Source organism: Cydia strobilella, chromosome 11 (assembly GCF_947568885.1).
Source record: "Cydia strobilella chromosome 11, ilCydStro3.1, whole genome shotgun sequence".
In the NCBI taxonomy this organism is placed as follows: domain Eukaryota; kingdom Metazoa; phylum Arthropoda; class Insecta; order Lepidoptera; family Tortricidae; genus Cydia; species Cydia strobilella.
This window is the reverse complement of record NC_086051.1, coordinates 18,696,614-18,711,344: the sequence shown is the minus strand read 5'-3', so window position 1 is coordinate 18,711,344 and position 14,731 is coordinate 18,696,614. Positions and strand designations below refer to the sequence as shown.

General features: G+C 41.2%; 2 protein-coding genes across 2 annotated transcripts in view; one reads left to right on the top strand and one right to left on the bottom strand.

The window, feature by feature from the left end:
* LOC134745654 (putative 1-phosphatidylinositol 3-phosphate 5-kinase) overlaps positions 1–4,517 on the bottom strand; it is a 63,991-nt gene extending 59,474 nt beyond the window's left edge. Inside the window, exons 1-4 of the mRNA XM_063679776.1 lie at positions 4,110–4,517; positions 3,276–3,444; positions 2,841–2,971; positions 2,298–2,440 (exon numbers count right to left, since the gene is read on the bottom strand). Of these exons, the coding sequence (XP_063535846.1) occupies positions 2,298–2,440; positions 2,841–2,971; positions 3,276–3,444; positions 4,110–4,418 (752 nt within the window). The 5' untranslated portion in view covers positions 4,419–4,517. The remainder of the gene's footprint in view (positions 1–2,297; positions 2,441–2,840; positions 2,972–3,275; positions 3,445–4,109) is intronic.
* A 609-nt stretch (positions 4,518–5,126) lies between these two features.
* LOC134745595 (ER membrane protein complex subunit 8/9 homolog) lies at positions 5,127–9,322 on the top strand. Its single transcript, XM_063679668.1, has 4 exons — positions 5,127–5,435; positions 5,976–6,125; positions 7,227–7,332; positions 8,145–9,322. Exons 1-4 carry the CDS (start codon positions 5,223–5,225, stop codon positions 8,324–8,326), a joined length of 651 nt encoding a protein of 216 aa, XP_063535738.1. The 5' UTR covers positions 5,127–5,222; the 3' UTR covers positions 8,327–9,322.
* The last annotated feature ends 5,409 nt before the right edge of the window (positions 9,323–14,731 follow it).

The window sequence follows — 14,731 nt, the reverse complement described above, 5'->3', positions numbered from 1 at the left end:
CGAGGGGCTCCCGGGCGCCTCCTCGCTCCTCCTCGCGGGCGAACATGTAGTTGTCCCGCGTTCCCCTGTGTATACTTGTGTGTGTATACCTGTGCTGCAGGAGCGGCAGGGCGGAGCGGAGCGCTGGCAGTAACTCCGCGAGGGGCTCCCGGGCGCCTCCTCGCTCCTCCTCGCGGGCGAACATGTAGTTGTCCCGCGTTCCCCTGTGTATACTTGTGTGTGTATACCTGTGCTGCAGGAGCGGCAGGGCGGAGCGGAGCGCGGGCAGTAACTCCGCGAGGGGCTCCCGGGCGCCTCCTCGCTCCTCCTCGCGGGCGAACATGTAGTTGTCCCGCGTTCCCCTGTGTATACTTGTGTGTGTATACCTGTGCTGCAGGAGCGGCAGGGCGGAGCGGAGCGCGGGCAGTAACTCCGCGAGGGGCTCCCGGGCGCCTCCTCGCTCCTCCTCGCGGGCGAACATGTAGTTGTCCCGCGTTCCCCTGTGTATACTTGTGTGTGTATACCTGTGCTGCAGGAGCGGCAGGGCGGAGCGGAGCGCGGGCAGTAACTCCGCGAGGGGCTCCCGGGCGCCTCCTCGCTCCTCCTCGCGGGCGAACATGTAGTTGTCCCGCGTTCCCCTGTGTATACTTGTGTGTGTATACCTGTGCTGCAGGAGCGGCAGGGCGGAGCGGAGCGCGGGCAGTAACTCCGCGAGGGGCTCCCGGGCGCCTCCTCGCTCCTCCTCGCGGGCGAACATGTAGTTGTCCCGCGTTCCCCTGTGTATACTTGTGTGTGTATACCTGTGCTGCAGGAGCGGCAGGGCGGAGCGGAGCGCGGGCAGTAACTCCGCGAGGGGCTCCCGGGCGCCTCCTCGCTCCTCCTCGCGGGCGAACATGTAGTTGTCCCGCGTTCCCCTGTGTATACTTGTGTGTGTATACCTGTGCTGCAGGAGCGGCAGGGCGGAGCGGAGCGCGGGCAGTAACTCCGCGAGGGGCTCCCGGGCGCCTCCTCGCTCCTCCTCGCGGGCGAACATGTAGTTGTCCCGCGTTCCCCTGTGTATACTTGTGTGTGTATACCTGTGCTGCAGGAGCGGCAGGGCGGAGCGGAGCGCGGGCAGTAACTCCGCGAGGGGCTCCCGGGCGCCTCCTCGCTCCTCCTCGCGGGCGAACATGTAGTTGTCCCGCGTTCCCCTGTGTATACTTGTGTGTGTATACCTGTGCTGCAGGAGCGGCAGGGCGGAGCGGAGCGCGGGCAGTAACTCCGCGAGGGGCTCCCGGGCGCCTCCTCGCTCCTCCTCGCGGGCGAACATGTAGTTGTCCCGCGTTCCCCTGTGTATACTTGTGTGTGTATACCTGTGCTGCAGGAGCGGCAGGGCGGAGCGGAGCGCGGGCAGTAACTCCGCGAGGGGCTCCCGGGCGCCTCCTCGCTCCTCCTCGCGGGCGAACATGTAGTTGTCCCGCGTTCCCCTGTGTATACTTGTGTGTGTATACCTGTGCTGCAGGAGCGGCAGGGCGGAGCGGAGCGCGGGCAGTAACTCCGCGAGGGGCTCCCGGGCGCCTCCTCGCTCCTCCTCGCGGGCGAACATGTAGTTGTCCCGCGTTCCCCTGTGTATACTTGTGTGTGTATACCTGTGCTGCAGGAGCGGCAGGGCGGAGCGGAGCGCGGGCAGTAACTCCGCGAGGGGCTCCCGGGCGCCTCCTCGCTCCTCCTCGCGGGCGAACATGTAGTTGTCCCGCGTTCCCCTGTGTATACTTGTGTGTGTATACCTGTGCTGCAGGAGCGGCAGGGCGGAGCGGAGCGCGGGCAGTAACTCCGCGAGGGGCTCCCGGGCGCCTCCTCGCTCCTCCTCGCGGGCGAACATGTAGTTGTCCCGCGTTCCCCTGTGTATACTTGTGTGTGTATACCTGTGCTGCAGGAGCGGCAGGGCGGAGCGGAGCGCGGGCAGTAACTCCGCGAGGGGCTCCCGGGCGCCTCCTCGCTCCTCCTCGCGGGCGAACATGTAGTTGTCCCGCGTTCCCCTGTGTATACTTGTGTGTGTATACCTGTGCTGCAGGAGCGGCAGGGCGGAGCGGAGCGCGGGCAGTAACTCCGCGAGGGGCTCCCGGGCGCCTCCTCGCTCCTCCTCGCGGGCGAACATGTAGTTGTCCCGCGTTCCCCTGTGTATACTTGTGTGTGTATACCTGTGCTGCAGGAGCGGCAGGGCGGAGCGGAGCGCGGGCAGTAACTCCGCGAGGGGCTCCCGGGCGCCTCCTCGCTCCTCCTCGCGGGCGAACATGTAGTTGTCCCGCGTTCCCCTGTGTATACTTGTGTGTGTATACCTGTGCTGCAGGAGCGGCAGGGCGGAGCGGAGCGCGGGCAGTAACTCCGCGAGGGGCTCCCGGGCGCCTCCTCGCTCCTCCTCGCGGGCGAACATGTAGTTGTCCCGCGTTTTCGCGTTCGCCTTGTTATCTGGGAACTTGGCCTGTAATATAATAACATTTAATATCTTCACTGCTAAAAATGCATCCGAATCTGGCTGAACAGACGTGAGCAGCAATTGATTGATTGATTGATTGAATTGATTGATATTTTATTTATTTATTTATTTAAGCCTTTATTTTTGCTTAAATAGTTTTACATAGTAAAAGTTTTCTAATATTATTGTTTTTCATTTTACTATATTAAGAGGACCCCTGTTGGGTATAGGCCTCCTCCATATCTTTCCACCTTTCTCGGTCTTTTGCCTTGATTAGCCAATTTTCTCCGGCTGTGTCTAATATCCTTGGACCACCTTGTTATGGGTTTTCTCGCCTTCCGATATTTACAACTAGCTTTTAGATGAAACCTATGAATGCAATAAATACACTGATACCGAACTATACCTGCAAGCTCTCCTGCAGCGAACGGAGGTCGGGCGAAGTCTCGCCCGCCTCGTTTTCGCGAAGGTAGCTCAGCACGACATTGCAACAGTAGTTGCATACACGAAGCCCGCCCGCGCATCCAAATATCTGACCTGTACGTAATTAATTAAATAAAGTTTATTTCAAACTTGTAATTGTAAGTTACAAGGTTAAGTATTTTGTAAAAAACCTTTGCTATATCATTGTCTTGCCGATCCGTGATAAAATAACGTGCTAACCTGTGCTAACTTGCGTATTTATGGCATGTAATTAATGTTCTGATTCGCCTCCTCCCACCGCGAAAATGAATATAAGTATGCAAATAAAAATTACAAAGCTAGTTTTTCGCGTCTCTACGAGACATCATTGGGAGTTGGTGGAGATGTTGAAGGCCTGGTGTCCAACAATATGATGTACCTGGCACTCGTTGAGAGCAGCAGCGCCCACAGAACACCTGTCCGCACACGCGACAATGATGCCGCCGCCGCAGGGTTCCGAACCGCGCCGCACACTCATAGCATTCACGAGATATGTCGTCTGGCATCCAGTACCGCGCTAGCTCCGTGTCCGAGTACTTTGTGCCACTCTGCAATTAATAGAAATAAGCAGTTTTGGTTTATTTACAGGGTTAGTGGAAGTAAACCTATAACAGTTTAAAAAATTTTGGTGTCTTCGTCAAATGGTCTCTGAAAAAAACGCATTTAACCGATTTGCTCCTTGAAAAAGTTGTTTACAGAACACTAAAAAAGCTCAAAAAATTATTTAATTAAATCAGATTAACACATAATTCACGCCAGCAAAACAATTGTTACAGATCAAAGTCAATACTCATTTTTTATCTCAATGCCACAATAAGCTTGTTATAAATTGAATAGAACATAAAACATACCCTGTGCATCCTGTTTATGTTGCTGTATACTGAACTTATATGTTTACTTATCAAATTTTAGTAAGTATAAAGATTTCCAATTAGTTTCTAAGTCTGTAACTTTTTGAACATTAAACAATGGGCGTAATTCATTAGGCATGATGTAAGGAAATAAGTAATTTGAAACTGTAATTGCTATCTCTTTCATTTTACATGATTCGCTGTTATCAAATAATCGCGCGCCTTTACGAATGTTCCGTTTCACTGACTTGAATATTCATTCATTTCATTTGCAACATTGTCAAGGCAAGGGAATAAAAGTATTATGCAAAGCCAAGTATTAACTTGTCCAGTTTGAAGTAGATTCAATAATGAGTACTTACACTTGACCCCAACGCAACAAGACTGCTAATTCTGCTCAAAACATTGTGCAAACTTCGTCCTTCAAACTCGACCGCGTAGCTCGCCTGTTCCGGTTTATCATCGTATTCCTGCTTGTTCACATCCTCGTTCTGCGGAGACACCTCTTTACCGTCTCCCACGGCTTTGTTCTGACTGTTCTCGCCCGATTCGCTGGGCGAGAACATCGGAAACTTCCACAATTTGTTAAAGAACGTTGATACCCCGCTCTGGGACGATTCAGGCTCGAAGCGCGGAAATTCTGTGAGTTGCGATGTGTCGTATTGATCCATTATGGATAGTGCAATCGCTTAATTATTTAGCAGATGTAAAACATAAATAATAGTGTCTGTTTTTGCTAATGAAAAGTGATGGATGAAAACAAGTCGATTTTGGTTGAGTTGTCACTGTCAAGTCAATCAGCTGAGCGAAAGTTGTCAGGTTATAAAAAGCAAAACTCCCCAAAAATTGCAAATGAGAAAATATAATAAAACTGCAAATTAAAAAAAAGTGTTATCGCACTTTTTTATTAAATTATTTAAATTTTATAAAATAATGTTATTAATAGTAATACTTATTTACTTCGCTGGCACAGCGACCCGAAATGGATCTTGACCTCCGACACTAGATTTCGCCATTCGTTCCTGTCCTGTGCGATCCGAGTGATCCGACGCCATTCAGCCGCTCGGATGTCACACAGGTCTTTCTGGACCTCATCGATCCATCGGTACCTAGGCCTTCCGACTGGACGACTCCCAGTTGGTCGCCCTAAATAAGCTCTCTTGGCCGCACGATCCTCTCCATATGGCCGAGCCAGCGAAGCCGAGCAGCCTTGCTCTCGCCGATCTCTATTTATTTACCACAAAGCGGGGAAACTGGCAATTGCTTGCAACATTCGTGCTATTTAAGTTCAATGTAAAAGTGCTTAAAATTCTAATATCACCTGCTGATATGACATGACATGACAGTATAGTTTGACGTCTTCGGTTTTATAGTCTGTGGCATAGTTCATTAAAAAATCCGGATCGGATATCTTAATAAAAATACGATAAATATAATATTTAATCACATAAATATATATTATTTTATTCTCAAAGATGGGCGAAGTGTCATTAGAAACCACAGCTTACGCTAAGATCATACTACATGCAGCGAAATACCCGCATTGTGCAGTAAACGGGGTGCTTCTGGCAGACGCGACAAAAATTCGAGATGGGGCCAAAAACCAGGACCTGGATATTGTGGACACCGTGCCCCTGTTTCATCATAGCCATTATTTGTCGCCTATGGCAGAAATTGCCCTCACACAGGTATTTTGACGATTTAACATTCTCTGTAATATCATGGTTTACTTTTAGGTTTGATTTATGTTTTTTTTACTGCGAGGAACATCAGATTGATACATATGTCATTACTAGTGCTATATGATCATGGGAGCCTCATATAGTTAGGGGGTCACATTTCCTGTCATGAAGGGTCATCAATTGAGCTTGTCACTATAATTTCTAGGTTATTATTGATTTATTGAAGCAGTAGTAACTTATTTATTTAACTATTCTTTGTTCACATTTCTTGCCCATTTAAAAACTTGTGTAAAGTAGATGTTGTTGTTGTGGTTAAAGCAATTAATAAAGAAAAACACAACAAGCTAATTAGTGTGTTTTTTAGCATTAGAAAAAAGGTAAACAATCTTGACATGTCTTTTTATTGAAAAATATTGAAAAACGCTTTTAGAAAATTAGTTTATATTACTTATGAAAGCAAAACAATGTAAAAGATTGTATATGATTTATAATTATAAAAAAGATAATGCTAAAAAAACGAATGTATTAGTTTTTTTTAAATTTCAGATAGAAACAGTGGCACAGGCCAATAACCGCATCATCGCTGGCTATTATGCGGCATGTGAAAACTTCCACGACAACTCGGTGGACAAGTGCCCGGGACAGAAGATTGCTGAAAAGATAGTAGAGCACTTCCCATCTGCTGTGTTTGTAGTGGTATGTTGCTTCATGTCTGTTGACTGCTTAAAGTATGCCCCAGGGGCCTAATATTTACAGTATTACTTTAATCATTTGCGACGTTTCCAACCAAAAGGTACCACATTGTCACTCTGTAAGGTTGATTTCCAATTGAACCTATATGGAAATAGCGCCTTACTGACGAGCGACAATAAGTACCCTTTTGGTTGAAAATGGCACATTTGATAGCCAATTAAACCTTTATAAGGCAGAGGGAATATATATCCCACTATGATTTTGAGTTATTGCAAAGTGATTTACCATAATTTCGGATGCCTTTGTTTTTTCATAAATGGCTTTTACTCCTACTTAATCCAAGCTAAATGGTGTTTTGCCCCAACTTGTCTGACCAATTTGTTATTTTAATTCAAAAGCAGGACCAGTTTATTTAGTATCTGGCTTATGAAAAACTGACCTTCCTTTCACTTTGAAGACTTTTTTTTTAATATCATAAAGGTAACAAGTTATTCTCTCTCTTTAGCCCTTTTCAACCCTTCAGGTGTAGCCCTCCTTCATTGTGCGCCATGCGTCACTCGTTCTGTGCGACCTGGAGCCACTTCTTCCCCGCAATTCCTTCGTCCTTTTAATGTCGTCATCCCAACGCATCTGGGGTCTACTATTATGGCAATATGCTGTTTTATTTATCCTTAGTTATCTACTTATTTGATTACCTGTAGAACTTGCCATAGGTCTCCATTTTGTCAGTGAAGTAAAGAACTATGCATATTTGTATTAAGTTTGGCTCCTAGTTTGACATGTAATTTAAGTGCTTGTTGCTAGGCCTATTTGAATAGAGAATATATTGAATTGTATTTTTTTGATGGGACACAGCCACAGGGCGGACACGCTATACATCAAAAATCACTCGCGTTTCTATGTGTGAACGGCACGTCTGTACACGCGGCATGCGTCATAGTGTGAGTAAGTTGCTTAAAAACAGTACTGAGCGGCCGGCAAACGGCCGTCAATGTGCTGTCGCGGGGTGAGGGCATTCGAGTCGGGGCGGGACGGTGCGTGGCCGTTCTGTATGATAATACTATTACTTATTCTGTGACACAGCTTTAAATTAAACCTTTTCAGGTAGACAACAGGAAAATGGTTCAGCACCTGGACACACCAGCTATTAAGCTTCACAAGTATGTGGAGGGAAAGTGGAAACTCAAGGATGCCACCAAAGTGCTGTTCCGTAAGTATAAACATTTTTCATATTTTTTTTTAGATTGCAACTTGCTCTATCAGAGTATGTCCCTTTGGTTTCAACCTATGGCACAGCCTATGGTCTGTGACATCTAGAGAGAATTCTGTATGTATGACTATCTGTTCTGTGATATATGCAGCTGCATTTAATTTAGTAGTAGGTAGTACAAAATAGAAAAGCGAACTAAGGCATTTTAGGGCTAGGAGGATATAACCAAACGGGGTAGCCATTAACAGGCATTCCCCTCTGTCGAAAATAGTCTGCCAATGGTCATACACAATGTATGGACTGACGTTTATCTGACATGGCTATTTTTACGTTACGTATACATTTGACGTTCCCCTCCCCCGCAAAAATTTACACTTTTTTGTACAGAAAATTAGACAGCTCCGTTTGGTTATATCCTCCTATATTTTAGGGCTATTTACTGATTCATCTTTCATTGTAAAGACCATAAATGCAACAACAATTTAACACATGTTTCAACTGTCTAGGTTTCCTTTTACCGTTTATGCGCTTTGCTAGTCATTATCTAAATAACGAAACTGTTATATAGGTAATATATACATATGTATATTTAAAAATAATAATGTATAATTGTGTTTTTATTTTATATGTTAAATAATATGTGCCATTCTCAACCAAAAGGGTACTTATTGTCGCTTGTTAGTAAGGCGCTATTTCCATATCGCTTCAATTAGCAATCAACCTTAGCGACAAGCAACAATGTGGTACCTTTTGGTTGAAAACGTCACATGTATTTATAAGATTAGGATTAATTAATATGTGAATGATTCCAGAGACCCCGTACGTCCTGGAGACGGTCTCGCAGCTCCTGCAGAGCGACGTGCAGCGCGCGCTCGTCGACTTCGACAACTACTTGGACGACGTGACGCAAGACTGGACGAACCTCGGTATCGAGAAGCTGGTCGCTAGCATCGACGCTAGTAATGATGACGGTAAGGACAAGGACTATCGGTAGACACTGACGTACTATAGTTTAGCGTTTTGATACATGAAAACATCATACAGTCAACTGTAAAAATATGCACAAATCATACTTAAAAATATGTCCCATAGCTCTTATGGCAGCGGATTAAGAACTATGGGACATATTTCTGGGCAACTTGTTTACACCCATAATTATACACTTGACTGTGCATGAGCCGATTTTCAAGTGTTAAGTAAATGTATCTACCGATGAAATTCGGACTTTGCATTGGTTAGGAAAATGTATGGCTAAGGGCCTGTTTCACAATCTCCAAGTAAAGTACTAAATAAGCTACTTGCCACTTATCTGACGAATAAAGTCATCTTTGGCGTTTCAAAATCTTCAAATAAGCTTAACTGGTAGATAAATACCTTTACACCTGAAGGTAGTTTTATCTGGCAGTTAAGTTATTTGTTAATTAGCTATCAAATACTTTACTTGGACATTGTGAAACAGGCCCTAATACTTAGGTTTTATTAATGTTTTCTTATTATATATTTTAAAGTTAAAAATTACTAAAGACGCGCCCGAAAGGCGCTTGAGAGAGCTAAAGACGCCGGTTCGAATCCGGCCTTCACCATTGGAGGGCTTCGTCACTTTTTCTTTAATATATGACACCTATTACAGTTTTTAAAAATGACAAATTTTTCAGTAGCCTATACGGTCGATTTTTGTAATCAAACCCTATCATAGTAAAACTTTATTGACAGTCGACCAAGTGGTACAGTCGCCGTCAGATATATCGGAGCGACCGAGGTGGTCACAAAATATTCCGATGTTTATACACGCTTACGGTCGCCTGTCAAGGAACTAGAGTGCGTGTTCAGATATTTTTGGAGCACCTCGGCCGATCCGAATATATCTGATGGCGATTATACCTATTCCCAAAAACACTTAATAATTGTATTTATTAATTTCATTCCAATCAACCTATTATACATTTTTATACTATGAAATTTCATACAGTATAAAAATAATGATATAAGGACTTAAGGTGGTTCGACTAGGTTACCCAAAGCTTAAACCCCGCTAGATGGCGTTACTTTCGCAAATTTTCAGGTTTTATTTTTTTGTGGAATAGTGTTGGTATCTGTATACTTAAAAGTATGTTTAGCGCACTCTTTACATAAATATTGAACTATTATAATAAACATTGAATACTTCATTAGTGTAAAAAACACTTTTAAAGTCGACAGAGTGTTTCTGTCATGCTATTTCCTACTATTACTCACACATGCAAACAGTGTTTCCGTGATTGCTTGTAGTAGACAATTTCATGCAGTGTAAGTATGCTGCAATGGCGTTGCGGTATGTTCGTGGAAATACGTGCAAGAGGATTCTGGTTCGAGACTGGTACGTCAGGAGTACTTTTTTTTGTCCTTTTTGTGTTATCTTATGTTTCTTATACCTTTTATTCTTCGAATTCTTGTCCGATTCCGATATAACCGAAAGTGATATCGGAAACGGCTCTAACGATTTCGATGAAATTTGATGTAAGGGGTTCGATCTAGCTAGGTCTTATCTCTGGGAAAACGAGCATTTTTGAGTTTTTACTTATGTTTTCTTTTTCTCCCAGATATTCAGTATTATTAATAAATTCGTTTATAACGTTTTATAAAAATATGTGACGTTTTGAACTAAAAGGTACCACATTGTCGGTTGTCGATTAGGTTGATTTCATTTTGAAGCTTTATGGAAATATGACAACAATAAGTAGGTACCCGTTTGGTTGAAAACGCCACATATATTGAAAACCTGACTTTCACAAATCTCACCTTTTGGGTTCTTCCAACTCAGAAAGGATGGAGAATACTGACGATTCTTAGTAGCACTAGCCCAAGGAAGTCCAGGTTTGTAAGTGTCAGGTATCAGTTTTTTTTTAAAGCGCTAAATATAGTTCTACAAGTAAAGCAATCCCTTACTGCCCAGCCTCTATAGTATTTTTCAAACTGGAAGGGTACGATGATAGATTTCATCTCCATACAATTTATAACCTAATAATGCCAAATGTTGCAAAATTATATTGAATTGAGATCTATCATCGTACCCTTGCAGTTTGAAATAGTTATTTACGATACAAGTGCGGAAAAGAGAAAATTCGAAACGAGTGGCGACAGATTAAAACACGACCGCAGAGAGTGTTTTAAATCGACACGAGTTGCTAATTACCTATTCGCACGTGTATACGTGTATACATATGGCCCTTTAAACTTTCGACATATGCATGAAAAGTGCTCTTTACGCACTAGGGCGAGAAAGTTGCACCATATGTACTGTAAAATACTTTTTAGTACATATGGTGCTACATATACGTTACCGCCCTAGTGCGGTAATTAGTACAATACGTGCATATGTCGAAAATGTAAAGGGCCATAATTATGTACTGTAAAACGTTGTACAATACACGTGCGAAAAGGTAATTCGCAACTCGTGTCGATTAAAACACTTCCTTCGGTCGTGTTTCAATTTATCGCCACTCGTTGCCAATTTCCTACTTTTCGCACTTGTATCGTAATGTACTAATAATAAAGTAGTAATTGTAAAATAAAATTAAAACTTTTTTTATATATTTTTTTTTTGGATTCAAGTAGGTACAGTGAGTAACAACATTGCATGGCCTTCTAATTATAACTATTATAGAAAACGGGATATTTATCATGTTTATTTATATTATTTATTTCTCGATATTTTGGCCGGTCTTGCAAGACCAGTCGTTGTGGAGATCCCTGGGGAGGCCTATGTCCAGCAGTGGATGTCTTGTTGGTGTAGATGGATTCACACAACAAATGAAATATCATTTTTTCATATTTGTTATCCGTAGTTGTCCCTGTACCTGAAAGAAAAATAATATCATGATAGCACAAAATCTCTAATGTTATAGGAAGAAAGATGAAGCAACAATATGGATTCTAATAAAGTTATCATTTACTTACCTAGTAATAATTGTGTTTTTCATTCATAGACAAAATTCCATAATTTTCATCCCCAGGAAATGTTTTATTTTACTTTATTGCAGTGAGGATGTCCTGATTTTTTCTGGCTAATGAAGGAAAACATTTTATTTCCAAGAATGCCTCTTCATTTTGCACAATACCTAAAAAAACCTAGAGTTAGTGACACATTGACTATTCGGCAACCAAAACAGTAATAATTACATTATATAGGTATTGTTCACTGATTATATCTACCATTACGGAAGAAGTGAGAATTATTTTCTAAAAAGATCGGCACGAGAAAATTACAATGTACAATGAAGGAATGAAACTGTACCTACCTTACGAAACTTCACCATCATGAATTCCGCTTCAATTGAGTCTGAATTTTTCAGGATTTTCGCGGACTAGAACACCGATGATTTTTGTAACTTGATTTAGACGTTGCTACATATATTATTATACTCTTTGCGTTGATATCATTTTCAATTTATACAAACAAATTGATGTCACAATAAACATGACCCTATGTGTCAGTGTCAACACTGTCAAATAAAAATGCACTAAACATGACGACACTGCAAATCCTGCCAGGTCGGCCAGGCAACGTCGCCAACGTCATAGAGTGGCAACGCCGCACGCAACGTATTTGTACACGACATTTGTGACACACACATACGTAAAATTGATGAAAAAATTTGGTTGATTTATGTATGATTTCTGTATTAAACAAAGTTTTTCTATTAATTTAGCGCAAACGAATATTCTAAAGTAGATAAATGAGCAAATATTTGTGTAGTAATAGTGTGTAGTGCCTTAATTAAAGCAGATTGAATTTTGTATGAAAATCGAACCACCTTAAAATTATTATTTTTAAGAATAGTTTTTTCTGGTATTTGGTTGTTTATGTTATATTATTACTTAACGCTAAGGTAAGGTTATTTATGTAAATCATAGAAAATACACCGTGTTACTTTTGATTTCCGTTAATTTTAAGGGGATATTCTTCAGGTTAAATAAAGTTAATTTCTCTAAGAAACTAGTATTTTAACTCTTACAGTTTTTGAGATATTCAATAAATAAATTTAATTGCTGAGCCTGTGTAAAAGATTCTTCATAGCCTTCAAATTTTATTTATTTTTTAAGTTTCGTCAGTAAAGAGTTTTCCATTGATAGCTATTCACTACAAGAAGGTTACTGAGGTGAGTTAGTTTGACAATTCCGATACTTTTCTTTCATTATGTGTCACACTAACTTTTACGTAACTCTAAAGGACCTTTTACAATGCAATATTCATTTATTTTGTATGAACAAGGAAAAAAATATTTTTTTCGAATTTTACAAAAAGCGATATACCAGGTAGCTTCTATTAATGTACCAAGCAACGTGTCGAATTTAACGGAAATAAAAAAAAACCACGGTGTATAATTGAATATATTTGAATGCATTTTTGTTCGCACGAGTAAATATGGTATTTATTGATTAAAAATGTTATTAAAGTAATGTTCCGCCAATTTGTTGTATTAACTATACTATATACCACCTATTCAGAACCCTCCAGAAAGTCCAGAACCCAAACGTTTTGAATTGTAGGATTAATATTAATAGCTGAACCACCAAATGAGTAATACTTACTACTTATTTCGTACAGACCGGCTAGAATGAATAGGGTAGTTGACACATGTTGAATTTTGTAACTAAGTGCTAGTTGCACCATCCGCACTTGACAGACTGATCAACGTCAACCGGCGCGCCGCGGCGGTTTACTATCAAACTTTCCATACAATGAAATTTAGCGAACTATTTAACGATCACAAACAGTTGGTGCAACCGACCCTTAGTCTAGTTAAATAGATAGAAAATGAGCAATTTATCGCAATAAATTGAAAACTTTAAAAAAAATTAGGGAACAATAAAGAAATGCAAGACACCAGTTTCAAAATTTCAAGTTTTTTTTTAAACGTCCAATAAGAAAAAAATTATGGTAGTACATACCAATCGATTCCTTACATTTTATTAAAAATAATATTGTACGGCAAAAATACATATAAACGCAACAATTCAATGACAAAATTGCAATTTCCTTGTTTTCCATACATATCGAAACGGCTTCTAACCATAGAGTAACTGATACTAGAGCGTTACTGTCATAGTAAATTTTGTAACCCCAGTAAATTCACTGCCATCTGTCGACACACTTTAAAACTAAAAATGAAGATTTATAAAAATACGATAGAATGTATTTAAATATAGATAAATGATTTTTTTTATTTGCATTAATTATTTTTATAATTTTGACCCATGTTCTTTCACTGATATGCGTTAAAATTGTTAAATAACAAACGAAACCGTCAACGCCATCTATATGACTGTAGGCCAAAACTAGTAGCGCCCTCTGAATGATAATCAAATTTTCTTGATTTTCGAGGCACGTTTTTTCCTTAGACTGTATCCATCTATTACGGAGTTATATCTATCTTTGTTCTAACTAAGCAATGGGGTTGGTCGGTCGAAATAATTAGCAGATGGCGCCAGCATAGCTTGCCCTGTCAAACCCTAGAATTGTGTCAAGTTTTTGTTTTTAATTTATTTACAGTACATAGGTGCTACTTTACCGCACTATTGCGATAATTAGCACATTACGTAACTATGTATGTCAAAAATTGAAAACGCCATATGTACAGTAAAACGTTTTACGATACAAGTGCGAATGGGTAATTCGCAACTCGTGTCGATTTAAAACACTCCCTTCGGTCGTGTTTTAATTTATAGCCACTCGTTGCGAATTTCCTATTTTTCGCACTTGTATCGTAATATACTTGTTCGCAGTAACCGGCGACTTTATTATGTATAGATATAACAAAATAGCACAAATTCGAAATATTTAGATCAGTACGGTTCCACTCACTATTATTTTTAGTCGCTTTTGGCGACATGTTTCGGATTCTTCAGGAATCCTTCCTCAGGCGCTCGTGTCAGCGGCGGCTGTACGTCGTGCACTGCCCGCGCCGCCCGCCTCGCTGATCTAAATATTTTGAAATATGTCTCACGATAGTATAATTCCGAGCACCAATTCGTGTGTTAACTTGTATTAGGAACAAAGATAGATATAACTCCGTAATAGATGGATACAGTCTAAGAAAAAAACGTGCCTCGAAAATCACGAAAATTTGATTCTCGATCAGATGGCGCCACTAGTTTTGGCCTACACTCGTATAGAGGGCGTTGACTGTTTCGTTTGTTATTTATAATATTAACGCATACCAGTGAAAGAACATGGGTCAAAATCATATAAAAATAATTAATGCAAATAAAAAAAACATTTATCCATATTTAAATACATTTTATCGTATTTTTATAAATCTTCATTTTTAGTTTTAAAGTGTGTCGACAGATGGCAGTGAATTTACTGGGGTTACAAAATTTACTATGACAGTACCGCTCTAGTATAAGTTACTCTATA